Source organism: Prionailurus viverrinus, chromosome A1 (assembly GCF_022837055.1).
Source record: "Prionailurus viverrinus isolate Anna chromosome A1, UM_Priviv_1.0, whole genome shotgun sequence".
Lineage (NCBI taxonomy): Eukaryota > Metazoa > Chordata > Mammalia > Carnivora > Felidae > Prionailurus > Prionailurus viverrinus.
In genome coordinates, this window is record NC_062561.1 from 147,605,783 (window position 1) to 147,633,343 (window position 27,561).

At 36.8% G+C, this 27,561-nt stretch overlaps 1 protein-coding gene across 3 annotated transcripts in view; it reads left to right on the forward strand.

Moving 5' to 3' along the window:
• The window catches only part of VCAN (versican), a 120,618-nt gene that overhangs the window by 84,341 nt on the left and 8,716 nt on the right, over positions 1-27,561 (forward strand). For 2 of the 3 annotated variants that reach the window (XM_047853835.1, XM_047853853.1), the window contains 4 exons: positions 1,154-1,236; positions 19,049-19,193; positions 24,602-24,784; positions 24,930-26,418. In XM_047853835.1, the coding sequence (XP_047709791.1) occupies positions 1,154-1,236; positions 19,049-19,193; positions 24,602-24,784; positions 24,930-25,057 (539 nt within the window). In that variant the 3' untranslated portion in view covers positions 25,058-26,418. Of the gene's footprint in view, positions 1-1,153; positions 1,237-19,048; positions 19,194-24,601; positions 24,785-24,929; positions 26,419-27,561 lie in introns of those variants that run through there. The other variant, XM_047853843.1, reaches the window with a different exon arrangement.

The window sequence follows — 27,561 nt, forward strand, 5'->3', positions numbered from 1 at the left end:
AAGTCCCTCATCTGAACTACTTAAAAGCCTCTCTCCTACATGAGTCCCCTACTTTGAGAAATACTCACCTCTCACATAGGAAGGCATTTCCTGATCTGCCAGCAGTAGGTGAAACAGCACCCTGTAGGTTGAGTCACATGAAATTGCTCTTTGATCATTTTTTGACTTACCAAAATGGCCCCTTCTTATGGTTCCATCTCATTCTTCTCAGCTGCTGTCGTAGTTTCTATTTTGAAGATGTGCATATATTGTCTAAAGTTAAAGACAAAATTGCTTCCAGTTATTTTTATCCCACTAATTAAATCTGAATTTGTAATAGCACCCTAATCCTACCCTCGGCACAAAATTGGTTCTTATCCACACCGCTAATGGTTTTAAGCCATAGAAAGTGGGCTTCATGTTAAGGGCATGAACAAATGGAGACTGAAAGCTAATGAAACTTACTACCAGAGCTGTTGAATAACTCCTTAAACTAGAACAAAGAGGAGAGCAGCTTGCTTTTATGTAGCGAATATGTAGAAGTTTTTTGCTTATGAAGCATTGTTTGATGCTCTGTTAAATATGTTCTCATAAAGCCTGCTATCTTTTAGAAGTTTGATAGTTAATTTGCAATTTGGATGGAGGTTCATTTAACTTTTTTGCATGGTATTCTTGCCAGTGACTCATCTATGATGAAAGTAATTATTTTTGAGGATAATTTTGCAGGACTATCTGGTCTAGGTATTCATTGTTTGAAATGCTTTGAGAAAAAACATGTGGCTTCCAAAGTGAGGCTAGTATGGGAATGATCTGTCACATTTTATCAGGTCACTGAATTTTTGCCAATGGCATAGCTTAATAAAAAAATGGAAAGTTTTTATCATGAGTAAGGCTGGAAAAAATATTTAATTATAGGAAACTGCTAGGGAAATTATTTTCTTATGTCTGATATTTTAATGTTTCTCAATGTTTGTGAATTAGCTTTTTAGTTTAAAGCACACTGGGCAGAAGAACAAAAGATAGTTAGACTATGAGAGATTTTTATGAGCAACTAAACAAAAATCCAGCCAGGAAAGAGGATGCATGATTCACTCTGAAAATAATTTTCTTTAATACATTTCATCCATATATGGGAAAGGTAGTAAAAATATCTGTGTTGTTTCCCCTCTCTTAGGTGTGGGCCATGATTATCAGTGGATAGGCCTCAATGACAAGATGTTTGAACATGACTTCCGTTGGACCGATGGCAGCACACTGGTAAATGTTGACTGTGCATGAAAAATGATACCAATTCTAGGACCTTGGTACTGTGTGCTGATTGCATGTTACAGAGGGTGTATTTGACTGGAGACCAGTTAAGTGACTTGATCAGGGTCACTCAGTGAAATAAATGAGTGTTAGAATGGAGTTCCATGCTAACTGATCCACAAACAGTGCTCCCGTCACTGTGGCTCTCTTTGAAAGAGCAGCACATCAGACTCTGTTGAACTGGAAAACCACATAATCAGCAGAATTGCCTTAAGTTTGTCTTTCAGATGGTTATCTTTGCTTTTTATAGCTTCAAAGGAAAAAGGGAAAGAATAAATGTAAGAGAAAAGGCCTTTAAAAAAATACCTTTCTCTCTTACATAATTTCACTGGAAATCTGCTATATGGCAAGGCTCATTTTTATCCAAACCAAAATGCTCATTTTTTTTCATCTTAAGAAAGATTGTTGAATTATGATCTTGTGGATTTTCTTCCACTGAAACTGCTAATTACATAATTTTGAGCTTTCTCTGCTTCTTAAAGAATGACTTGGTAATCCTGGCCAGAACCTTGAGTAGGCTGAAATGAGATTCTTAGGACTGCTGACCCTGTTTTGAGTCACTATTCTAGATACATGTGAGTGTAATTTTTTTAGAAATAGTTCAAGTGTGGTTAGCTATCCTAGTGGTTCTAGGCACTGGCTGTTCATTGGAATCACCTGGGGAACATAATTTAACAACTGGTGTCTAGGCATCAGCTCAAATTCATTAAAGCAAAACCTCTGGCAGCTATATTTTCCACGTGCTCTCCAGGTGATTCTAAAATGCAGACAAGTTGAGATCCACTGGGCTAAACGATAGGTATAAATTCAGTTCTAAATTAGATGAATAGCAGGAAAAATTGAAAATAATTTTTAAGCTCTTATGTTTAAATTTCATTCATTACCTGCCACTCATCTGGATGTAATGAGTTTGGCCAAACGTAAAGTTCGTCCTAGAACAGATGCCGAAATAACCTCTGCTTTTGGAACTTCTACTCTGTTCGAGAAAGCTTTTCTGTGTTCTTATGGACATACCACTCAGGTAATCTCTGTGTCAGTTGCCATACTCAGCATTTTGCGTGTGTTTATTCCCCCATAATAATCTTTAAGAGAGGTATTAAGTGTTTTACAGGTAAAGAGAGGGAAGGTCAGTTAGGTTGAGATTTTTGCCCAGAGTCACAATTCTATTAAGTGGCAAAGTCAGGATGTGAACTCAGGCCTATCTCCAAAGCCATGCTTTATTCTGGCTGACACGTCCTTGATTTGAAAAGGTATGCCTTATTACATTTTGCTTTGAGCAACCCTAAAATAAAGTCTGGCTTACCCTCTCTCTGTCATCACTCCTTATGTTTAATCAGCACTAGTTGCCATTCAGGTTCATAAGTAGGTTCTTTGGCAAGATGCAGAAAAAATAGGGAAGGTAGATTATAAAATATATTCCCAATAAGATCTATCAACCATATCCTCTGTATCAATACTCATTGTTCTCTCATTGTCCGAAGTGGATGGTATATCTGCAAAAGTTGCATCTGTGTATTTTTGTTTTGCTAAAATAAATAAATATTTCAGGGAGGATAATTTTGGTCAGTTAGATTAATGATGATTGGTATGGTGTGAATCCTTCTGTATTTGAATTGTAATTGAAGATAAACTATTTTGATTTTACTTATAATGTGTATGTGAATATAAAATTAAAGGATTTTTTATGTATGTTATAGATAGTTAAGACTTTTTATAATTTTGCAAATGTATTTTATACAGTATAGGCATTTAACGAGTTTTCTTTTGTTGAGTGAGTACTTCAGTCCTATGGGGTAACTTGAGTCTTAAGAACCACCATTAAGTCTTCCTCCCACACATATTCCTTTACACATAGCCCACCGAAAAGTACAAGTCCTAGGAGGTCCCATCTGTATTACAGAAGTCAGAATGCCAAGAACTCAGGTAGGGCTCTGGTTGGTGCTTATTTGTTCCTTGAAGACCTTAACCACAGCTTATCTGAAAGTGTACCTCTATGTTCCCGCTCTGAGCCTGGCATTTGGTGAGGTGTGGTATATGTAAAGTCTGCCATTTGCTACATACTGACCTGATCAGGCCAAGTCCCCAACTTCAATTTCTCATTGGTTCTATGGAACTGATTTGTCTGTTTTCATTCTTAGCATTTTTGTGTGTTACAACATGTTTATTCTGGTCATTAGCAGTTCAGCTTTTCAAAGAAGTAGTTTTCTTGCCTGCTTTTTACTATTTATGGTGTCTCGGACAAGGCCCTTATACTACCTATGAACTTGGTTAATGACACTGAATCTTGACTTCTAGCTGGCAGCTGGCTGAGGTCTATAAAACATCTTAGGGAATGTTCCTTTCCTGTCAAATGCCATTCAGGTGAGCTTGATTCATCAGATGTCATTATTCCACTATGCCAAAGCAAGCCAAGTCAACTTTTTTTTTCTTTTTTCTTGTGGTCTATGTCCATTAAGTTTCAATGGACTGTGAAAAATACTGTATAAAAATAACTTAATTGCCGTTTCCATGGCCTAGACTGGTCCTAAACTTGGTAAGTAAGCAAGAATTGCACTTTGCACGAGAGAAATATCTTGATCTTCCTAGGAAATTTTCAGGGGAAGATAACATGACCTCATGTAGGTAACTGTACAGTGTAAACAAGAAACTTACCCTAAATGAGTTCACGTTTTTACATTGAAACCTAAGGATTATGAAGAGAGCATCAAGTGAGGGTCTTGGTTTGAAGAAGTGAGCAGATGAATTACATAAATAAGCAAAGCGTATCAAAGAAACAATACAAGCAAATCTAGAAAGCACTCTGACAGACCCTTGGTTTCTTCTTAATTCCCTCTTTGTGTCAAATAAAAGTGTGCTAAGGAGTGTCCCTAACTTTGAACATTTTGAAACAGAAAAGACCATCTGCCCAACAGCCTGTCTCCCTCCCATCTGACTGATCTCTGGCCCACTCTGCTTTTGTAACCACCCTCGCCTCTATCCCTTCCTTTCTGACACAGCCTAGGTGTCTCTTAAACTCGTTTGTAGTTCATTCTGCAGCCACCATCCCCTTAACAGGTTCCATATGTTTGCAGGCTTTGAATAAAATAGTTCTTCTTTGTTTCGCTGTTTACTCCAAATGTCTTGCCTTTGAAAAGATCCCTAATAGTAAACTCTACATCAGAGAAAGCAGTATCCGCTTACACTTGGAAATGGTGTTACCTTGACTGTGTGCAATTTTAAGGACTTTGTTTATGTTTTAGAGTGATTTCTCCCTTCTCCCCTTTGCCCCCATTTTTTGTTTGAAAGATTTATTAGAGCTTATTCTTCTTGGGAGGTAGAGCAGTATTAAAACAAAAAAGGACCTTTGATATTTACTGTATATTATCTTCTGTTATTCAGCCTTACAATTCAGTAAAAGCAAACAAGTTTCTATTAGGTTTTTCAGTCTCAATAGTTTCTTTTCTTAAAATAATTAAGCTCTGCTTCAATGAACTTGCAGTATAATTATATCGTAGTTAACAGGATTATGCTATATCGCGAGATGTCGACTTATATGCTTGTACTACATTAATAGTGTTATTTGGCCAAGTTATCTAAATTGCCCTTGTTCTTCAGATTCTGATTGATTCATTCCACGTTATTGGCCCCTGTAATATGGTGTGGATAACATGCCAAATTCTTGCTTTTGTTGTATTTTCAAAATCTTTTTATTATCATTTGGGGGGTTTACCCAGTAAGTTTCACAAAAGTGTACTCAGAGGGAAATTGGGTCTAGCCTTAACCTTTGTGATTTTTATTAAGGTCATGTTCTCTTAACACATTCCAGTTTTTATTTTCTCACTAGGTTTTCTAGTAACCAGTCACACTTCAATTTGTGTCTTAGTTTTCTATTGACGAGTTGTTCTTTAACTTGACTATTGATCTCTTAATAGCGAAATGCCCCAAGTACTTTATTAGAAACTCAGACAAATAACTTCAATAATGAATAACTTCACTTGTCACCCAAGTGATGTCTTCAAAGACACTAAGTTAAACTATCCAAGTTAAATACACATTAAAGCTGGCAAACTTAAACAAACATTTCTTATCTAGCTTCCATACTTTTAGTTGAGTTTTAAGTTCTTTCTTTAACCTAATGGTTAAATGAATGACTAGTCTGAAGTGTTTCCCCCAGATATGTTTCCAGTGCCTATGACCTGCCCTTTCCCTTACTATGAACTCTTGTTACTCTCTTCCTGAAATCCTGCAATATCTTCCTCTTGCCTTCAGTATAAAATTCTAATTATGAGCCTGGCATACCAAGCCCACTATTCCACCTGCCACTTCCTAAGCAATATCATCTCAAAATACTCACAGTTCCTGGAATAAGCCGTGACATCTAACTCCTGAGGATCTTTGCATACTCTTGCCCCAGTGCTTAGAATAATTTTATTTAATAAATGTTCATATGCCTTGCTTAGGCAAGAGTCTCCTTCCAGGAAGCCTTCCCAGTTGACTGTGACTAAGAGCTCCTCTACTTGTTCCAGAAGCCTCTTGTGTCCTCTTTGCATCTGACCACTGACCTCCGTGGGGCTAATTTCCTGACACTGAGCTTTCTGAGGCAGGGATTAACCTTCATTTATATTTTTTCAGCACCTAGTGGAATTGTTGACAAAAATAGATACTTAATGTTTTTTGAATGCTAATTAATATTTTTTAATGTTTATTTTTGACAGAGGGGCGGGGGAGAATGTGGGCAAGCAAGGGAGGGGCAGAGAGAGAGGGGGACAGAAGATGGGAAGCAGGCTCTGAGCTGACAGCACAAAGCCCAACGCAGGGCTCAAACTCATGAACCATGAGATCATGACCTGAGCTGAAGTCGGACTCTTAACCGACTGAGCCACCCAGGCACCCCTGAATGATAATTAATATTTATACATTGCTCAATCATCTTATTCTGTTATGTTCTGAATCATGAAATGACCAATTAAGTCTTTTGGTGAATCACTTTGTGACAATTCTTGTTTATCTAAGTTAAATATTTAATTTAATGTTGTACCAGCATGAAAAACATTAAAACATAATAGATGAGATTTCAAAAATGGTGAAAAAAAAGTTCCCCCAAAACAAATATATATATATACATAAACATATATATATATATATATATATATATATATATATATATATATGGCTGAGTGTACTGCATCTTAGAGAAGTTATTAACCCAAAGGAAAACAGATGTGCCTACTGGAAATGATGACAGTTTTGTCCATGGTTGTCCCAAGAATACATTTACAATAAGCTCTGGGAAGAAAAAATGGAAAGCAAACCTTTCAGCCTCTGCCACCCCTGCAGGTTTGAGTTATATCAGGGCAGATTTTCCATGAAGCTTTAGGAAACCAACAATTACTCAAAACTTTGAAGGAGGATTTTTTTTCAAGATAGGCACATATTCTGTCATTATACTTTCTGCAGAAAAATTACTTAGAAAACCCATATTATCCAAATCCAAAATGTAGTAGAACACACAAAAGAAAATCTTATCCCTGAACGTTATTTTATTTTTTATAGTTTGGTTGACTAAGGATGAATTGGTTGCCTAAGGCTGGACAGAGCTTCATTTATTCATCCTCTATCTGAGTCTGTTCTTTCAAGCATAGAGGCAGCCAGACATGAGAGAACAGCATGGAATCATTTATACTGTCCTATCTATATATTTCCTAGCAAAATCATTTTCACAACTTTCTGTACAACTGCAGACTACAGACAACTGTCCATGGATAGCACAATCAGGCATTGGAAACTGTTAGGTGCCTTCATGACACTACTTTTTATAACATATCTCCCAAACAATTGGTTTAAATTCAACCCCTGGACCTCAGAGATTTAAAGCTGTTATCATCATGCTCCCTCCTCTCTCTGACCCCCAGGCATAAATTCTCACAAGGGGAGAATTTGGTCCTTTCTCTCTTCTCTTTAGTGAGTTTTTGCAGCACCACTAAAGCTCACCCCTCACCACCGGGGATTGGATGCTTCAGTGGATCAGAAGCAGTTACTTCAAAGGAAAATGTCACCTTAGATAGTGTTGTGCAGAGGTTGAGGATTGAATAGAACTGACAACCCAGTTTCCTTTTAAAAATGTTGAGGAGCCTTGGAGTGTTTGATTTGTTTGGCAAGAAACAAAACAAAACAAAAAACAAAAAGCAAAACAAAAAGCAGAAACAAACAAGCAAAAATCTTTCCATGTCTCTTTCACATTTTCCTTCTATCGTCTCTATTTTGTCCACACTCAGGCAAGCCCTGAAAGGCTGCTGGCTTGTCAGCTTCCTGGGAAGTAGCCACAGCCCTCTTCTCACTGTCCAGTACTATTAGAGGAAACAGAAAACCTTCCTCTCCTCCGCACTTGTCTAAATCTTTTCAGGAAGTTCTCAAACAAGTTACTAATTCACAGAACCATAAAGGTCTTATTTTCTAGCTCTAACCAGCTCATCTTGCCCCTCGATAGTTCTGACAGAGGTTGCAAAAGGCTAATTGGTAGCCTTTTGCACTTAAAAAAATACTACTTGAAAAATATTTCTGGAAGGTAACTGAATTTTGCCTTTTTTGTTTGTTCTCATCTTGGTAAGCATGTTCAGCACTGGCAAGCTGGCATACCTAGAATTTGGGACACCCAGTCACCCTCCTGGTTAGGGTTGATGCATGAGACTCGCCAGATTTGTGGATTGACTTTAAATACAGAGACCCCTTTCCTTTTTTCATAAATAAACTCATCAGTCTGTCAAGCAAAGTATTGTGAGAAAAACCAGCTTTGAAAAAAGGTAGAAACAATGAAGAAATAGCCCTTAACTCAGGAATAAACACTTAAAGGGGGCAGAGAAAAGGAGTAACAAGTTGCAGGCCATAAACCATTAATTTTTTTTCTACAGGAAGGTATCATTATTACCCTTTTATAAACACAAAGGTTCCTCTCCTCCTCCCTCTCCCAGATGTCTTGGACATTGAAAAGAGAATCAAGAGTATGAGCTAATTCCCAGTGTTTTCTAAACTCGTTTGTAGGTTTCTGCTCATTTGAAAGGATTGTCCATGATTTGGCAGAAAACAGTGCAAAACAAAACCCCCGAACTGAAAACTTAAGTTTTACTTTGTCTACCTGAAAACATTAGAAAACACTCTGTAAAGTGTTTGCAGATGGATATGTGTCAGCTGTGGTGTGGTTTGAGATCCAAGTCAGATGCCACTTGTCTGTGAACAAGTCACACCGCATATCAACATTAATTTAATTATGTTAAACTTCACAGACTTCATTATATTAACCTAAAAGCCAAGGAAAACATATGCTGTTTCCTCATCCTTTAACACATTACTCATGAGTGGAAGAATTCTCAGTTTCTGTTCTGCCCAAGACCATTCAGCTCTTAATAAAAATTTTTACTTGTGTTGCAGTTCAGTTTGATTTGAAACCAAGAACTGGTTCCTGTGATTCTACGTGTGAAATATAACCAGTCATAGAAGTTCTGGAACACAAAACCCTCATCTCCTCCTTGCCTTTACTTGCGCGCAGATATCTAGTGATAGGTGACAGGGCTGGAAGAACACTTACCATCACTGGAAAATCATTTCATAATTGACAAGATTCTCCTTAAAAAAAAAAAAAATCAATTCCTTCTCACAGATGCTTTCCCAGCAGCTCTATGAAACTCTAAAATCATGTACAGATATTTAAATTTAATTGCTAATTACTTTAAGGCAATTCATGGAAAAGGCAAACAAAACTGTGGAATGGGTTTTGGCAGTTTCCCACTGCATTTGGATCGTTAGCGCTTCCTGCCTGAAGACCTGCGCAAACAAGCTTGGGGTGAGGGAACCCACTGGCTCCTTCCGAGGTGGGGGTTAAACGCAAAGGGTTCCGTGGGGCTCTGCCTGCCCCTCCCCCATTCCAAGTGCTCTCGCGGTGGGAGGAACTCACATCCTTTAGAAAATGCTGTTGATAATTACAGCTTTGTAGGGCAGTGAGCTCACGCTATTACATGAGATTAGTGCTGTACTCAAGAGCTGCCAGATTGTCTCTCCCGCACAGAGACTTGCCAGCTAGGAAAATAATGGGCATATTGCCATTTTAACAGCTATCAGGAGACCCCAAGTTAGTTTTTCTTCCCTTCAGCATATTCATGTTTGTAGGATCCAACTCCAGCCTACCAGCCCAGGGCAGTGACACAAAACAAATGTCTCTTTCTCCTTTAAAACAAAGCTGCTCTTTTCCTTTTTGTTGTTCAACTAAAAGACAACAGCAAGACTATAACCTCCCTTAAAACATAAATAAATAAGGACCCAGACTGGAGTAACCTTAAGCAAGTACTAGGATCAGAAGAGGTAGATCTCTACCTCGCAGGGAGGTCATTTGCCCCCTAGGAGTTGAATAAAGCAAAGTTAAATGTCCCCCCTGCAGACTGAAAACAAACGCCTATTGTGCAGCATAGCCATCTAGGGGGAGAAAAGGCATTTTAAAGTTACCAAATGTTTTGATTTCTGTAATAAGTAGTGCTCCTCACTTCCTTGCAGATAACTGGTTGACCTATGTTCTGAAAGGCTGAGGGTAACCCAGAGTGGTTACTCTGAGTTCTTTATTTTGTGAAAAGGTGGTTTCTTATCAGCATACGTTTCAAACGTTTCAAACGGGTAAGCGGTCCTCTTGGGAAAGTGTTTCTATTTGTGGAGTTGGCTTTTATACTCTGTGGTTATCTGTTTCCCCTTGGCATCAGTGACATTTGGCTAATACTTGTAGCTCTGAGAATACGGCCTTGGCACTGTCCCTTGCAGGTGATGATAGGGGTTTGCACACAGAAGTCAGCTTTTAGTACAGGTACCAGGTTTTATGGCTAGTCTAGGTAAGTTTTTACCTACAAAAAAAAAAAAAAAACCTAAATGTGAATCACACCACGGGCAGTAATTTGAGCACATACGTGTTTGTTTATAATCTGCCCTGTTGTAAGGATTTGAGGTGGGTATTATAGATTTTACTTTGCTTCTGATGCAGTTTCAGCATTGACGTAAATATAAATAATCTGATAATTTTAAAAGAAAAAATGGAGAAAAATAAACTATTGTAGATAACATTCTAGTCAGATTGAAAATTCGGATTATAGCTGCCATGACCTGTAACGGAACAGAATGCAATCACATTGTTAAATACTGTTTAGCTGAGGTCCATCTTCTAGCAAAGTGTTCTCTTCATGCTTTCCCTCACAAAACTGAGAGAACATTTCACATATAATCATTTCATCTTGATACATGAAGTAAATAATCATGATTTGGGGGGGGTATTGTAAATTCTGTTTTAAGTAACTTAGTTGGTAATTCATGATATATTAATGGATGGATATCACCACCTAGTGGTCATATTGTATTTTGTGTTTCAAAACTTCACATACCCAGAATTCCACTTAGATCTACGAAGGAATAGTATTCCTGGTGAATTAAGTTCCTTTAGTCTGGAGTTTAAAATATACTATATACTTATTGTGAACCTGAAAGTTAAATGTGAAATTAGATAATTTTTCAAACGCAGCGTGAAGTTAACACACAGAGTCACATGCTTAGTAAAATCCTAGCAACTGAGGCAAATATTAGAGCCAACGTTTCTCATATCTTCACTTTATACACAGTAATAGAACACAGTGGAAAGTTTTCCTTGGCAACTTACATTGGTATGTGAACCTAGAGGACATTTTTGGTTTTCTTATGAAAGCTTTTCACAGAGAATTAAATTAGCAGTGTTTGGGGGGAGGGAGAGTAGATAGAAAGCAGCGACTGGACTGTTAGATTTAGTATGTTCTCCCATCAATTACAATAAAATATTATGTCATAGGACAGCTTCACTGGGCAAATGTCAAGAATGGTTTTTACCAATGGAATGTGTGTGATTATTTAAATGTGCTTGGCAAAATCCATAATAGTTCTGAAACATAGAGACTTTAATTGGGCATTTAAGATAATTTAAATTATAGTGAATTTTAAAGAATAAAAAGTGACTGTATCTAAGCTGAAAAATTATAGCAAAAAGTGTGCATAGGTAGATGATAGTTATATAGATAGATGAAAGAAGGCCCTTGGCAGCTGCAGATTCAGGATTTCAAGTTTTGCAGTTTCAGTTACACATGAGATACCCTGAAGATTCACAAGATGAAATAATTTGTACTTTTTTTTTCTCAGGTACAAATTTGAAGTGTACCTAGTGGCTGGCTAGTGTGTGAGAATTGTTCGATTAGCTATCAAATCTGTCTAGTGGGTAGCTCAGTTTTTGCATTTCCAGAGGTCTATTGCTGTTTATTCTGCTAAACTTTGAACCATTTTGGATCATATTTATGGCGGGAACCTATCTGCCACCAGGTGTGTGGGAATAGGGACATTTCTAAAGATCTTAGATAATTCTTCCCTAGTGCCAAGAAGTTCTGTATTTGTAGGGGTGTGTGTGTGTGTGTGTGTGTAATAGTGGTAAATATCACATTTGTGTCTCACAAAAAGATGAACTGCAATTTTATCTAGTGTCTGAAAATTCTGTTTTCTTTTTAATAGAGATGAAAAGAAATCAAGAGATTCTGAACAGAGTATCTAACTTTTTAGGAGAACTAGTTAGTGCCCAGTGATTATTCTTCATAGTTATTTGACCAAGTTAAGAAATCGTAAACTATCAATGAGAAGAATTTGAAATGGGTCAAATATTATGGAGAAGAGTTAATTATCAATTAAGTTTTGATAGGACCTGTTGCTTTGTAAACTTCTCCCTTTCAAGAAGCTGATAAAAGAGATTTAAAAACAAGAGTTTAATGTTCTGGGGATTCTTTCTCCACTAGAAGTTGAAACAAAGTTTTCATTTTTGAATCTTGTAATTTCAAAGTTTTCATTTTTGAATCAAATTTACAAGATTTATACAAAATTTTGACACAGAAAAACAAATACTATTTGGAATGTTGCATAGAGGGGTAAGAGTAAGTCATTCCGTGGTTGAGGAACCTTCCTTACTCCACTTTTTCCTTTTCACCACCTAGCTGTTTGCATTTTTCTTCATAAATTGATTTGCTTACATATGTATCAAGTAGAGGACCAGCTGGGATAGGACTGTCACAGCAGTAACTGATTAATACTGGATATCCTGTTTCTTTTCTTTAACTGAGAGCCATGAACCCAAGCAAACTCCTTTTTTAAAGCAAAACAAAGCTTTTTTAGAAAGTCTATTTCTAAATCTTCTATATTTCTGGCTTTTTAACCTGGAAAAAAGGCAGTTTTCATCTCTGTGTAAGGAAAATGTCAATTAGTCGCATTACATCTTTACCATCAATTTCTTTTGTTCGTGCTTGTGATACTAGTTATCTGCTGAGATGTTAGCGCCATTGATCAAGGCCCTGTGGTGTGTATTTTACAGATAAAAGATCCCCTGGTATCTCTGAATGATAGTTGGGACTCCTAGAGTCCCAACTATATATAATCAGAAATTCATCTTGAAAGGATGTTAAACTCTGTCTAACTTTAGTAGATTACTTTTGAAAGATAACTTTCTAAAGCAGACACTCCACCCCCATTCCCACCCCCAAACACACACACACTCTACCCTCCCCCCCCCCCCCCCCCCCCGTGTGTTTATGGAATCCAGGGGAAGACTTGCAAAGAGCTGAGGAGAGAGAAGAGCTCCTTAGCTATGCTGCTTGACAAAAATTAGTCAAGTCCCTCTTAGGTCTGTGGAATTGAGGTCACTCTCTGAGAGTGAAGAATTTGGGCAGGCTGGGAGGTCCTGTGTTCTCCAGAAGACCTGCAGGTTAACTTTTTGCTTTTATGTTAATGTGAGACAGAAACAAATTCTTGACAATAAAATACAGATTATTTGGAACAAAATAAACTAAGTATTTATTAGGTTTGATAGATTTTTATGAGTAGCTTAATTCAGTTCTGAGTTTTCCCTCTCAGTATTAAGATTGGTTCAAATGAGTTCTCTGGTTTGTAGAGATAATTTTCATGTGAGAGAACCATGCGTAGCTTTTGGGTTTTGGCCAGGGTTTTTTGAATCATTGTAAGCCTTTGGCAGCTGGTGTATTCAAATCCATTTGGGGGGAAAAAGAAAGAGAAAACAACTGAAAAGTTACAAAATCCAGTTTAATTGAAATAATTGTCTCTTTTGGCACTTTGGTTTTTTACAGAGACAGAGAACAGTCATTTAACGGGAACTCTAGGAGGAACTTTACCATATAATAGGCAACATTAAGCAGTTTCATACTGGATACAAAATAATTATCTCTTAATAAAGTGCAAGCTTGTTATAGAACACGTAGAAAATTTTATATCTGATGTGGCTTTCCTCTATATCAACTACTTAAGTTATATGTCCTAATTTTCTCTGCCATCAGGAAAGAATGAAGATGCAAAGTAATTTAGAGTTCTCTTTTCAGACATAGCCTTGATGTTATTCTGTTCCCTGGGGGAGGCAACGAGAGTTTGGGGTTTGGGTTGGAGAACATGAGTCTCGGAGACACAGACAAATGTGCAGAAGTCTGATCAGCATTTATTTTTGTCAATGGTGTTGAAATGAATTCTCCGTAAACTGTGCTGGCTTTTTGGCATATTTCTCAGTTTGCCTGTCCAGCCCTAGAAGAGGGTTGATCTAGGGTAGATCACCCAGGATGTTTGCTTATGATTTCAAATGAGGAGGAGTAGGGCATCAAATGATGGGAGTAGGGCATTTTTCTCTGCCCATTCTGAGAACCTACATTTCTGTGTGTATAAGACACTGTCCATTTGAGAGAGGCTCTATTACATTCTTAGAACTTGGAATTGATTTCCTGAGGAGAGATCTCTTTCTAATATTTAACTTCAGTGAAAAAATATATTATTAAACCTGAAGTCAATGATTTATTTTTTTATACTCTTTACCCTGCAAGTGATATTAAAAATAAAGCTGTAAAGAATTCAGGAGGAAACAAAGAGTTATTCATAAAACTGGAGTTTCCTTTGCTAAAGTTAGGTTGGCAATAACATGGAGCAAAATCAAAGCATCTTAGCCAAAATAAATCTGCACAATGGAGCTATCAGATATGAGGTAATAGTGTGACATGCCTGTGGGTATCCAACATTCTTGTAAAAACCACAGACCCAAAATTTGGTCCTGCACCATTAAGCCACAGTTCTGCCAAGCAACAACACAGAACGCAGGTTTTCAATCACTGTTGCAAGCCCAATGTAATTCCCACCAGAAACAATTAAATCTTTTACCAGAGGTCTGATTCTGGGCAGCCTAAGCCCTGAGAATCACTTCAGTGGCATGGAATCTGAATCTCATTTCAGTGTGAAAATGAGGCAGTCATTGTTCAGATCAGGAGGAAAAGTCAGCTGCAACATACATGGCAGGCCAGGAACTAGTGACTTGAAGTGATATTTGTTGAGGTTAGATCAGAAAAAGGTTAGCTAAGAAATTTATAAGTTCTTTCTGATAGCTGCATAGACCATCTTATAGTGTTCATTTTTGCTGATTAGAAAAATAATTCACGCTGTCTTTAGGGAAGTGGAAAATATATAAGAATATATAGAATAAACTATTACCTCCTCATATAACTTAGATATCTGAGAGTATGTGTAAAATTTGGATCATTGCATGTTTTTTGTATTTTGCTTTTCATTGCATATTTTCTGTATTTTGCTTTTTAATTTTAACTTAAAACTTCTTTTAGTATTTTCCATTTCCCTATATATTCTTCACAGACAAGATATACAGACTATATATATATATATATATATTCACTCTATAGATTTTTACCCATTTGCTGCTAGTATAATTAATATTTTAGATAAACTATTGTTCACATCTCTGATTATTTTTTTAAGATAGAATTTTAGAAGTGGAATTATGGGATGTAAGTGGTGGAACTTTTTGAGGTTCTTGATGTCTATCACCAACTGTTTTCCAGAATGGTTATTGTCTGTCTCACGTATCATTTGCCAACAGTGAGCAACATCTTTGATTAGAAGTAGATGTGGGGGTGCCTGATTGGCTCAGTCGGTTGAGCATCTGACTTTGGCTCAGGGTCATGAAGTCATGGCTTCTGAATTCAAGCCCCACGTAGGGCTTGGTGCTGTCAGTGTGGAGCCTACTTTGGATCCTCTGTCCCTCTCTCTCTCTGCCCCTGCCTCTCTCTCCCTCTCTCTAAAAGAAATGAAGCATTTAGAAGTAGACGTGGATAGGGAGAATGCAACACACTCTGTTGTTCATTATTTCTAACTGTCAAATTATTTATTAAACAATACCAGTGTGTGCCAGGCATAATTCCTGGCAATGAGGATAAGTAGTAAACAAAAGAACCCCAAGTTCCTGTCTTCTGTGAGCTTACATTATATTAAGGAGAAAAAAAATACAATAAATAAATTATATAGGACATCGGAAGTTAATTGTTATGAAGACAAATAAAACAAGAGATCTGGGAGTGTGTGTAGGGACAAGGACTCCGGGAGCATTACACAGTTTGCATATCCTGTGGATGTATGGGAAAGTTTTCCACCTTTGAGGACTTTTTTACGTGTTTCCTGTAAGAGGTTAGTTAGAAAGTAACCTAGAAATGATTGTGCGCCAAAATCCATAAGTATTTGAGGAACTCTGGAACTTTGGCTATAGAAAATATCCAATACAGATCTTTGTTAGTTTTAAGGAATTCCTATTGCTTTGCTTATTAATTTAATTTAATTTAATTTAACTTAATTTAATTTAATTTAAATTTTTATTTTGATGCTGCTTTAATAGGTCTGTTAAAGACAACTTAGTTACATATCAGCAACAGGTTGAATATGACTTTTATTTTGCTTTGTTGCTCCATTTCCTGTTTCCTTGTTTATTAGCTATCTAAAAGAGTAGCAAAAGCAAAAACAACAAAAGGCTTTATGGGTGGAGGGTGAGAGATGATAAGGGAAAGGAAGTAAGCAAAGAAAAGGAAAACAGAGAAATAATTAGCAACCCCTTTTAGAGCAAATGTCAGTTCCTGGCTTCAGGGAGACCTGCCAGTCAAAGGATCCTCTGATCTTCCTTCCCAAGGCCATCAAGGCAGTAACTCAGTGGTACCATTCAGGCTACTAGAGTTGGATTTCAATCCATTTAATTTCTGGATCTCCACCAGAAAAATAAAAACACCCTTCATTCTGTGTTTTGGCAAAAACAAACAAACAAACAAACACAAACCACACCTTTATTAAGCTTCCCTTGGTTCTTTGCAATTTTATCGCTTTTCAAAGACTCTTATATAGTGGGGATCTCCTTATCTCGATCTTAATTTTTGGCATGATTGAGGAGGATTTTAAAACAAAGCTAGGAAAAGAGGTTGAAGGAAAAGTAGCAGGTCTCTTAATCTGGAGGCTTTCAAACTTTAGATCTTCTCACAAATTATTTTATCAAAGATCAAGGTTTTTACCATACTTAAAAGTTTTAAAAGCCATTTGTTTTTCTGAGAAGAAAAATCAGATATTGTCTGGTATACTTATTATACATTTTTAAAAGATATAAAAGTACCCACAGAGCTATTGGTTTGTTTGTTTGTTTGGCATGTTCTGAGTTGGAAACAACGGCTTTACTCTTAAATACAACTCTTTTTTCTCTATCTTTCCCAAATAAAATCCCTTAATTCAAGCCACAAACTTATTTTAAATTTAATTCAAGAAAAGACATAGATCTGTAGGACCAAGAAAGATAGTCATCTCAGCCATTGCACACGAATCTGAATCTGTCCTTCTACCAAGTGAAGAAAGTTTGACTCTATCAGATTTGGTAGCATTAGATGTGATGTACAACATGATAGCAGGCAAAGCATATTGAAAAAGTGATTCTCAAGTTGATCCAGAAAGATACTGAACAAACTTGTCCCATATCACATTCTAGTTATCAGGAGACCCAAGGCTAGGAAATTGCTCTCTTAATTATAGTCTGAAGTTTATAATTTTTCAACAGACATAGGGACTGTGTTTTTCATACAATTATTGATGATGGAGACAACATTTTAAGGTAACAAGAAATTGAATGTAAGCCCAAGAGCCCTGAGTGCTTAAGATCTCAAAGTCCAAGTTTCTCCAAATCCTACTGGATTCTTGTAAGAGATAATACATACCAAGTACCTAGGAGAGGGCTTCATCCATTATAGGTGCTGAATAAATGACAGGTGTTATTCTGATGGAAAGCAAAAGATAATTCTGGTTATAGTTCATTGCCCAGACTGGGAAATCAAAAGATACCATCTAAAGATACAGTTATAAAGATAACCAATAGAGGGGCATCTGGGTGTCTCAGTCATTTAAGCATCTGACTTCGACTTAGGTCATTATCTCATGGTTCTCTAGTTGGAGCCCCGTGTTGGGCTGTGTGCTGACAGCTCAGAGCCTGAAGACTGCTTCAGATTCTGTCTCTCCCTCTCTCTGCCCCTCCCACGCGTGCTCTGTCTCTCCCTGTCTCTCAAAAAATAAACATTAAAAATAATTTTTTTAATTAAAAAAGAAAATCAATAGAAAAACATAAAAGAAAAACAAATATATTTTATAGTAAGATATATATATGACTTTTTATTATTTTTTAATATTTATTTATTTATTTTTGAGAGTGAGAGACAGCACAAGAGGGGGAGGGGCAGAGAGACAGAATATGAAGCAGAGCCCCATGAGGAGCTCAAACCCACTAACCATGAGATCATGACCTGAGCCAAAGTCAGACACTTAAATGACTGAGCCACCCAGATGCTTAAATGACTGAGCCACTCAGACGCTCCTAGCAAGATATATTTTTAACAGTTGGTCTTTTGTATCAATATGCTTAACTGTGGTCAGTGTTCCAATTGAGAGAAAACAACTTCCAGATTTATATTGTAAAGCAAAACTTAACTGTATAGTGCATATAAGAATCACATCTAAAGCAGAATTATTCAGGGGTCACCTAGGTGGCTCTATTGGTTAAGCTTCTGACTCTTGATTTTGGCTCAGGTCATGATCTCATGGTTTGTAGGAATGAGCTGTGCGTCAGACTCCGCACTGTTAGTGTGCAGCCTACTAGGGATTCTCTCTCTGCCTCTCTGTCTCTGTCTCTGTCTCTCTCTTTCAAAATAAATAAAAATAAATGAATAAGTAAGAACTTTAATAAAAAAATAAAACAAAATTACTAAGGAAGGTTGAATATGAAATGATGGAAACATGTAAATTGGGTAAGTATAAAAAATAAATTAGCAAATGTCTCAATTTTTCTTAACCAAATAAATGAATTTAGATAAAACCAATCAATTAAATAAGGCAAGAAAACATACTTTATAGTGGCAAAGAGGTCAAAGAAAGAATACAAATTTTATTGCACTGTCATTATAATTACATAAAATTACATGTGCCCATAAGGGCTGGGAGAAAACATGACAGAGTGATGAGATTATGGATTTTTTTTTCTCTACTTCCACTCCCATTAATATTGTTACACTTAATAATAATAACATGATCAAATTTCTTAAGTCAAGCATTCATTACATATTTAGAAATGTAGGATATCTAGAACAAAATTTCTCAGACGTATCTCATTGCCAAAGGAAAAAAAAATACATGTTTGCTGTAGAGACTTTGAAATACGTATATTTTCCACTCAGAGTGTAAAAACTTTTTTCTTTATCATTAAGATAATTTCAGTTAGATAGTTCAACAAAAACTGTTGAGTCATTCTAATTCCATTGCAATGTAATGGCTCTGTTGCTCTTATCATTTGCTACTTTTCGACTATCAAGTAGTTAATTCTGTTCTTCCTCCATTTTTATAGCAATATGAGAACTGGAGGCCCAACCAGCCAGACAGCTTCTTTTCTGCTGGAGAAGATTGTGTTGTAATCATTTGGCATGAGAACGGCCAGTGGAATGATGTTCCCTGCAATTATCATCTCACCTATACCTGCAAGAAAGGAACAGGTAATGATCAATTAATAACGCATACCTAATCTGCATGTCAATTATCAAGCATATTCAAGATGAATAAACTTCATTAGTTCAAGACACAAACTGGATGTCATATATGGCATCTCTTGCTGCTTATGGAATATTTCACTCCTCCAATACATTTGCAAAATTCATTTTCAGTAATGTCTTTACCTTAGATTTCAGATGCTTAAGATAACAATGTCATATTCGTATTGCAAAAAACTACCTGGCAGTATCTTTAAGAAAAACAAAGTACCAGCCCAAGAGTCTGTCCACCTGTTTATTCTGATGAGGAGAACTTAAAAAAAAAAAAGTCAACATCTAAGAATCGGGTTATATCATGAAATAATCTGGATTTTTTTACTCTGGCAGAAAAATAAGAACTGGTACCATTTGGTCCATGTTGGAACGTGTCAGTGGTTTGAAGTTCTGGAGCTTAAAAACCATTGCCCTCGCTCACTAGGGTTGTTCCCTCATCTTGTAGGCATTTGAAGTTTATAATCATTTCTGTAGGAGCTCATTATGTGTTTATAAACAATAGAACAAAAACAGCGTCACTCTATTGTTTAATACCTTCAACATCTGCTAAAATAAAAACATTTGTGATGTAAGCTCTGTAGCAAGAATTGCTTAGTCAACATTAAACAGATAAAATTAAGAACACTGATTTTAGAAAGTGTTTATTATTGACCAATATGTTTGAATTTCTGAGGCACACTGTATAGACGTCCTCCTTTAAAAAAAACAGGAATTCCATAAAAAGTTTTTAACCTTTCACAATTGATAATGGTGTTAGAATATGAAAATTTAGCCTCTAGACCTAGAATTTTTCATCAAGTAAGAGTACAATTGCAAAATATAAATTTCATTGGATTCATTTGTCTTTGGATATAAAAGTAGTAAACTAAAAATACACTCTGCAGATATTTTAGGAACAACTTAAACCCCAATACTAAGAAATTCTATCAGAAGAAAGAAAACACTGAGATACACAGAGCTCAGATGAAACTCAGCTGTCAGCTCTGTCACTCTCTCTGCTATTGTCTTATCTAAAGTCGAATTTATTCTGACTATCCTTTCTGTCTGAGCAGCTTCCCTGGCTTTGTGCATTACTTCAGCACTTCTGCCACGGGACTTGTGAAAATAGCAAATCAGGTATTTGCTCTTTTCCCTGTTTCTAGTGTAAGAAGTCTTTAATGAACTGTTTGTCTTTCTCTGAATGTCATGTTTGCCTTCTTAAGTCTCCAAATGTTCTTTGGAGTCATGCCTTTCCCTTTGTGATCCAAGCATTCTTGTATGCCCCATGTTATTTTTTCCTAAAGCAGGGTTTCTCAACAGCAGCACTGTTAATATTTTGGCCCAGGTAATGCTTAGTTGTGGGGGCTGTCCTGTGCATTGCAAATGTGTAGCAGCGTTCTTGCCCTCCATGCAATGAATGCCTGGAACGTTCTTCTCCACCCCCCTATCCTCCTCCTTTGTTTTGTAAGAACCATCAGCGTCACTAGACCATGCCACCTATCCCTGGGGAGGGAGGGAGAGAGAGAAAACTGCCCCAGTTTGAGGACCACTGCCCTATAGCTACACAGGCTTTACAAAAACAGCATCCTGGTTTACATTTCCAGATGGGGAAAGAGATTTGTAAGACGTTGGTTCTACTTGATTAAGGGAGAAAACCAAACCAAACAGAAAGATTCCTGTATTTTGTCACTCTTTTGTCTGATTTTTATTCATATAGACTTAACTCTTTGTTAATCAAATACTCTGGGGAATTTTATAAATGTCTATAGACTTTTATAAAAGACTCATTTCTCTTTTCACATGTTTTAGACATCCTTAAACATACAGACCTAAATAATTATACTTTTAATTAAATACGTGTGAAGAGGATTATAATATGTGTATATAAAAGCCATTATTTCCAATTTTACTGAGAGTTAACTGACATACATCACTGTATAAGTTTAAGGCATACAGCATGATGGTTTGATTTACATAAATTGTGAAAATGATTGCCACAGTAGGTTCAGCTAACATTCATCTTCTCACATAGATAAAAGAAAAAGAAAAGAAAGAAAAAAGAATAAAGGGAAAACATTTTTTTCCTTGTGATGAGAACTATTACGATTTACTGTCAACTTTCCTGTATATCATACAGCATTGTTAGCCATAGTCATTGTGTTACATTACATCCTATTACTCATGTATCTTAAAGCTGGAAGTTCGTACATTTTGACCACTTTCTATGAGTCTGTTTGGTTTTTTGTTTTAGATTCCACATATTTAGAGTTAGATTTTAGATTTGCTTTAGATTCCACATGTAAGTATTTGTCTTTCTCTGTCTGAATTACTTTACTTTGTATAATGCCCATTCGTGTTGTCTCCAATGGTAGGATTTTCTCATTTTTTATGGCTGAATAATATTCCATTATATGTATGTATATATACCCACAACTTCTTTATCTATTCATCCATTGATGGACACTCAGTTGTTTCTGTGTCTTGGACATTGTAAATAATACTGCAATGAACATGAGGGTGCAGATATCTTTTTGAATTAGTGTTTTTGTTACCTGTGGATATATTCCCAGAAGCGGAATTACTGGATATATGGCAGTTCTATTTTAATTTTTTAAGGATCCCTCAAACTTCCCTGCTACTTTTCTAGTAGCTATACTAATTTACAATCCCGCAATGGTTCCCCTTTCTCCACATCCTCACCAGTATTTATCTCTTGTTTTTTTTTTTTTTTTTTTGATGATGGCCTTTCCAATAGGCGTGAGGTGATACGTCATTGTGATTTTAATTTGCATTTCCCTAATGACTACTGATCTTGAACATCTTTTCATGTACCTCTTGGCCTTTGTGTATATTCATTGAAGAAAGTCTTTTTGGACCCTTTGCCCTTTTTTAATTGGGTTATTTGGAGTTGCCGCTGCCCTTCTGGTCTGAGGGGCTGGAAGACACTGTCTGCAACAGATGAGGCTGTGACTCAGCACCTTGCCTGGGTGTGAGCAAACCAAGCTCTAGAGCTGGCAAATCTCCTCATTTGAGGATCTGAATCAGGCAGATATGTTCCCTGGTCAGAGTGCACTTCTGACTTGGCTCTGCAGATAAGCAATGCTGCTGGCTGGGATTACTACTTAGGCATTGCAGGTATGAATTTGGTCTACGAAGATTCATGTGCTAGTTGTTTCAGACCCCTCCCCCTCTTTGGAGTCATAGTCAGATTCCCCGTGGCTGAGTCCCAAAGATTCCCCTGTAATACCCGTGGTGCAACATCAGAGTAGGGCTCCCACAAAGCATCCCACAATGCTGGGGAAGCTGGTTTTCTTCCTGGCGTTCTTTTTTCCAACTGGAAGAACCTGAGGCTCAGAGAAGACCTCTTCACATGATGCTGCACACTCCTGGTGGAGGAGCAAAGTGGTCAATGGTTAGCCATTCCCTTATCCTGCTAATGGAGTCTGTCTTTGTCTCTGGGCTGCAGGGGAGTGCTTTAACCTCCCCTCCATGTTCAAGGATTCTCTCAGTAGTGTCTTGTTCTTGAATAGATGCTAGTTGTTCTTGGAATCATCACTTTTTAGAGAACACCTCAGTGCATACTATCCACACATCTTTGGATCATTTTGCAGATTCCTTACAGTCCCATCTGTTTACTTCCCAATTCCAACCATGGATAATGACTTCATTCTCCTATTTTCCTCTTTAGTATTATCACATATGCTCGTATTTGTAAACGACAAATTGTTTAGTTTTGCACATTTTTGAACTTCAAGTGGAATCATATTGTATGTATTTTGTGACTTGCTTTTTTTGTTCAGCGTTATTTGTGAGATTTATCCATGTTGATACATTTAGCTGTATTTCTTCATTTTGCTGCTTATAGTATTTTATGTATAACTAACTATATAACATGTTATTTACCAGTTCTCCTGTCAGTAAACATTTAGGTTATATTGAGTGTTTTTGCTATTATAGACAACATTTCTATAAATATTCTTCAATTTGTTCCAGGTAGACCTCTGTGAGTTTCCATAGGGTATTTTTCCAGGAGTGACATTGCTGAGTCATAGGATTTATGTGCCATCAAATTTATTACAAAATGCCAAATTATTTTCCAAACTAGTTTTCCAATTTGCACCTTCCACCAGGAATATGTGAGAGGTCCTGTTACCCCACATCTTCTTTAACATTTGATATTATTGGACTTTGAGATTTTTGCCAATCTGGTGGGTATAAAATGTTATCTGTTGTGATTTAATTTGTGTTTACTTGGATACTTTTCCCTGAATATCATTTCATATACTTATATGGCATTCACTTATAGCTCTTTTGTAAAGGTTCTATTCATGTTTGTTCCTCATTTTTAAAAATTGATTGCTTCTCTTTTTTATATTGATTCATAGGAGTCATTTTTATATCCTGTTTTGTAATCCCTTGGCAATTTTATCTGTTGAAAATATCTTCTCCCAGTTTGTAGACTGTTTTTACTCCTACCCTGTGGTATTTATTGATGAATGGAATTCTTCCTTTCGTTGCATTTTTCTTTATGGTTCAAAACTTTCTGTGTCTTAAGAAATCTTTACCTACCCTAAAGTCAGAAAGATAGTCTACACTGTTTTCTAAATGTTTTAAGGTTTTCGCCTTTTATATTTTTGTATTTAAACCATCCAAAATTAATTTCCCATGTATTCCCTGAGGTAGGGAATGAAGTTCATTTTTATCCATATGAATACCCAATGTCCAAGTGAAAAAAACTACCTTTTCTCCACTGTTCTGCCATGTTGCTTCTGTCAAGTATCAAGCCTATATGTGTGGATCCATTTCTGGTCTATTTGCCTGTCCTTCCCAATACCGTACTCATTGAATTATTTTAGCCATATTATAAGTCCTCATCTATAAATAGCTTTGAAAGAAATCTGTATATTGACAATGACAACTTTTAATTTGTCAGCATACCACAGAACCAAGTGTAAGTGAATTATATAATTGATAGTTTTTAACCTTAACCTCACAAACCCATTAGTTTTCCAACTGAAGACATATAATAAATAAAAACTTTAAGATACTGATGGAGACAACACCGATAAGCCACATGTTGGCATGAGACAGGTGCTTTTTAATTTGGAAGTGGGCCTTCCAGATGGGTAGATGAATATATGATCATTTAGCCTAGTGGTTCCTTACTAAAACACAGTTAAAGGTGGTATAATCTGAGATTGAAACTAGGCACAGAGTCTCAGTAGCTTTTGCTCTTGAAAAATTTCAATTCTTCAATTCTAAATGATTGCCTTTGCTGAAGGTGCTTGATTGGGTACCGTAAAAAAGGAAAGAAAGCAAAAGATTCATACTAATAGAAATATTTAGATTATTTGGCAATAACCCAATTTACTTTTCTTCAGTTGCTTGCGGCCAGCCCCCTGTTGTAGAAAATGCCAAGACCTTTGGAAAGATGAAACCTCGTTATGAAATCAACTCCCTGATTAGATATCACTGCAAAGATGGTTTCATTCAACGCCACCTTCCAACTATCCGTTGCCTAGGAAATGGAAGATGGGCTATGCCTAAAATTACCTGCATGAACCGTAAGTGGTACTTTAGAAAGAATGGACAACCGTGCTCTAACAGCTACTAGACACCCTCATTTTACAGCTACGGTATTGGTAGTTTAGGGTATGGAGCAAGTAATATTGTTGTGTTTTCTTTCTTTCTTTCTTTCCTTCCATGTAGCATCTGCATACCAAAGGACTTACTCTAAGAAATACTTTAAAAATTCCTCATCAGCAAAGGACAATTCAATAAATACATCAAAACATGATCACCGTTGGAGCCGGAGGTGGCAGGAGTCCAGGCGCTGACCCCCCAAATGGCGAACATGTGTTTTCATCATTGCAGCCAAAGTCCTAACTTCCTGTGCCTTTCCTATCACCTCGAGAAGTATTATCAGTTGGTTTGGATTTTTGGACCACCGTCCAGTCATTTGGGGTTGCTGCGCTCCCAAAACATTTTAAATGAAAGTATTGACATTCAGTAAGAAGGCTAACAACATGAAAGAAAATGAGGGCAGAAAGTAACCGTTTCCAGCCTATCTAATTTCTTTAGTTTTCTATTCGCCTCCAGTGCAGACCATTTTATAGTGTATACCAGCATACTGTACTATTTAAAAAGCTCAATTTCAGCACCAATGGCAATGTAAATAAGATGATTTAATGTTGATTTTAATCCTGTATATAAAATAAAAAAGTCACACTGAGTTTGGGCATATTTAATGATGATTATGGAGCCTCAGAGGTCTTTAATCATTGGTTCGGCTGCTTTTTGTAGTTTGTTTAGGCTGGAAATGGTTTCATTTGCCCTTTGTCAGAAAGACCGAGGACGGCTTTTCCTAGACAACTAACAAACACAAGGTCTTATAGGTCACTGCACCACGTCAGCCTGAAGTGCAGTTTGCTTCCAAGCGGTGCTGAAGCCTGGCTAATAGGATCCTGACAGAACTAGGGACTGCACCGTGGAACTCCTCTTTGCTGCATTCCTTTCTCTTCACTTACACGAAAGGCCTGAATGGAGGACTTTTCTAGGACCAAGGGCATTTTTTAGGGGTCAAAGTGCTAATTATTAACTCAACCAGGTCTCCTTTTTAATGGCTTTCATAACACTAACTTACAAGGTTACAGATCAACACATTTCAAATGGATACAGACCTAAGGGTTATGGAGGGGGGTGGGGATTGTTAAAACAACAACACGCATTCAAAGAAAGAAATTTTGTATATATAACCATTTTAATCTTTTATAAAGTTTTGAATGTTCATGTATGAATGCTGCAGCTGTGAAGCATACATAAATAAATGAAGTAAGCCATACTGATTTAATTTATTGGATGTTATTTTCCCCCAAACCTGAAAATTGACATTAGTGTGCTAGTTATTTTTCAGTGTTAGCCTTTATGCTTCCCTCACACAGTTTGGGGCCATATAATCTAGGTATTTTGTCCCTGATTAAATAATGTGATGGATAGAATGCATCCAGTGTTTATTATGAAAAGAGTGGAAAATGTATAGCTTTCAGCAAATGGTGTTTGCCCATTCTAAGCAAGGAGCTACAGAGAGAGTGTGGGCATTTCTTCCTGTTAGGTGGAGTGTACATGTTGACATTTCTCCCTGTTTCTTCCCACTGTGTTTTCTCCCCTTTATTTGAATAAAGTGACTGCTGAAGATGAATTTGAATCATTATCCACTTAATTTAATGTTTAAAGAAAAACCTGTAGTGGAAAGAAGGCATTTAGGAGCCATTCCCTAATTTCAGTTAGAACAACCTTGAGGAGAATAGACAACAAATAAAATGCAAAACGAGCAGACCCAACATGGATTCTTGTTCGCGAAACCTCCTTTGGCTCAGAAGGAACAACAGTAGCTACCATCATTCTCTGTGGCTTTAAGTAAGTTCCTTGGTTGTCACACTAAGTGTGATCCACCTTTAGGTGTTCCAGAGCACAGAATGACAGTGTCGACCTATTAGGTTTTAATTTTCCTCTTTCTTTGCAATGCACACAATACGTTCCTGTATTTATATTATAATATGTATAGTGTAAAATGTGAATGACTGTTGTTTTTTTTCTTTCTTTCTTTCTTTTTTTTTTTTGTGAATGAAAAGCTAAAATCTTTGTAACTTTTTATACCTGCTTTTGTTTCACCAAAGAAACCTAAAATCCTTCTTTTACTATATTGTGACTGGTCTGGTTATTTACAACTTTAAATGCACCAACATTTTTACACCCTAGTTCCATCACAAAGTTCAAGCTGCTGGCTTGGATGAACTGATTTTGTGGCTAGCAGAGAAGTGATTATATATGTACCTGTGAAAATTCAGATAGTAATGCTGATAGTGCTTACATCTACATAGTTACCCATTAATCTCAAATGTGAAAGATGCATTCAATAGGAAAAGTGATAGCTCATGTTTACAGAATGCTTCCTATGAACCAGGCCAAGTGCATCATCTCCCAGCAGCCTGTGAGAGCAGTGCTGTTACTGTCTGATGAATGAGGGATCGGCCGTAGAGAACTCAAGTCCTTTGTCCAAAGTCCCATAATTAATTTGTAGTGAATGCAGGTCATTTCCAGAGTCGGAATGATATTCTCAAGAAAAATGTAAAATATTATGTTCCAATTGTTATATGTTTAGGAGGTTAAATTACTGGCTAGAAGATCCTATCTAAAAAGTGATCAGAAGATTTCAAAAGCATCAAGTTTCTATCCACCCAGACATCCATCCATTTCTTCATTTTTCATTCATTCACTATTAAGTGTCAGGCTCTGACACTTATGTCACTTATGACACTATGTGTCAGGCACTGTCCTGGGC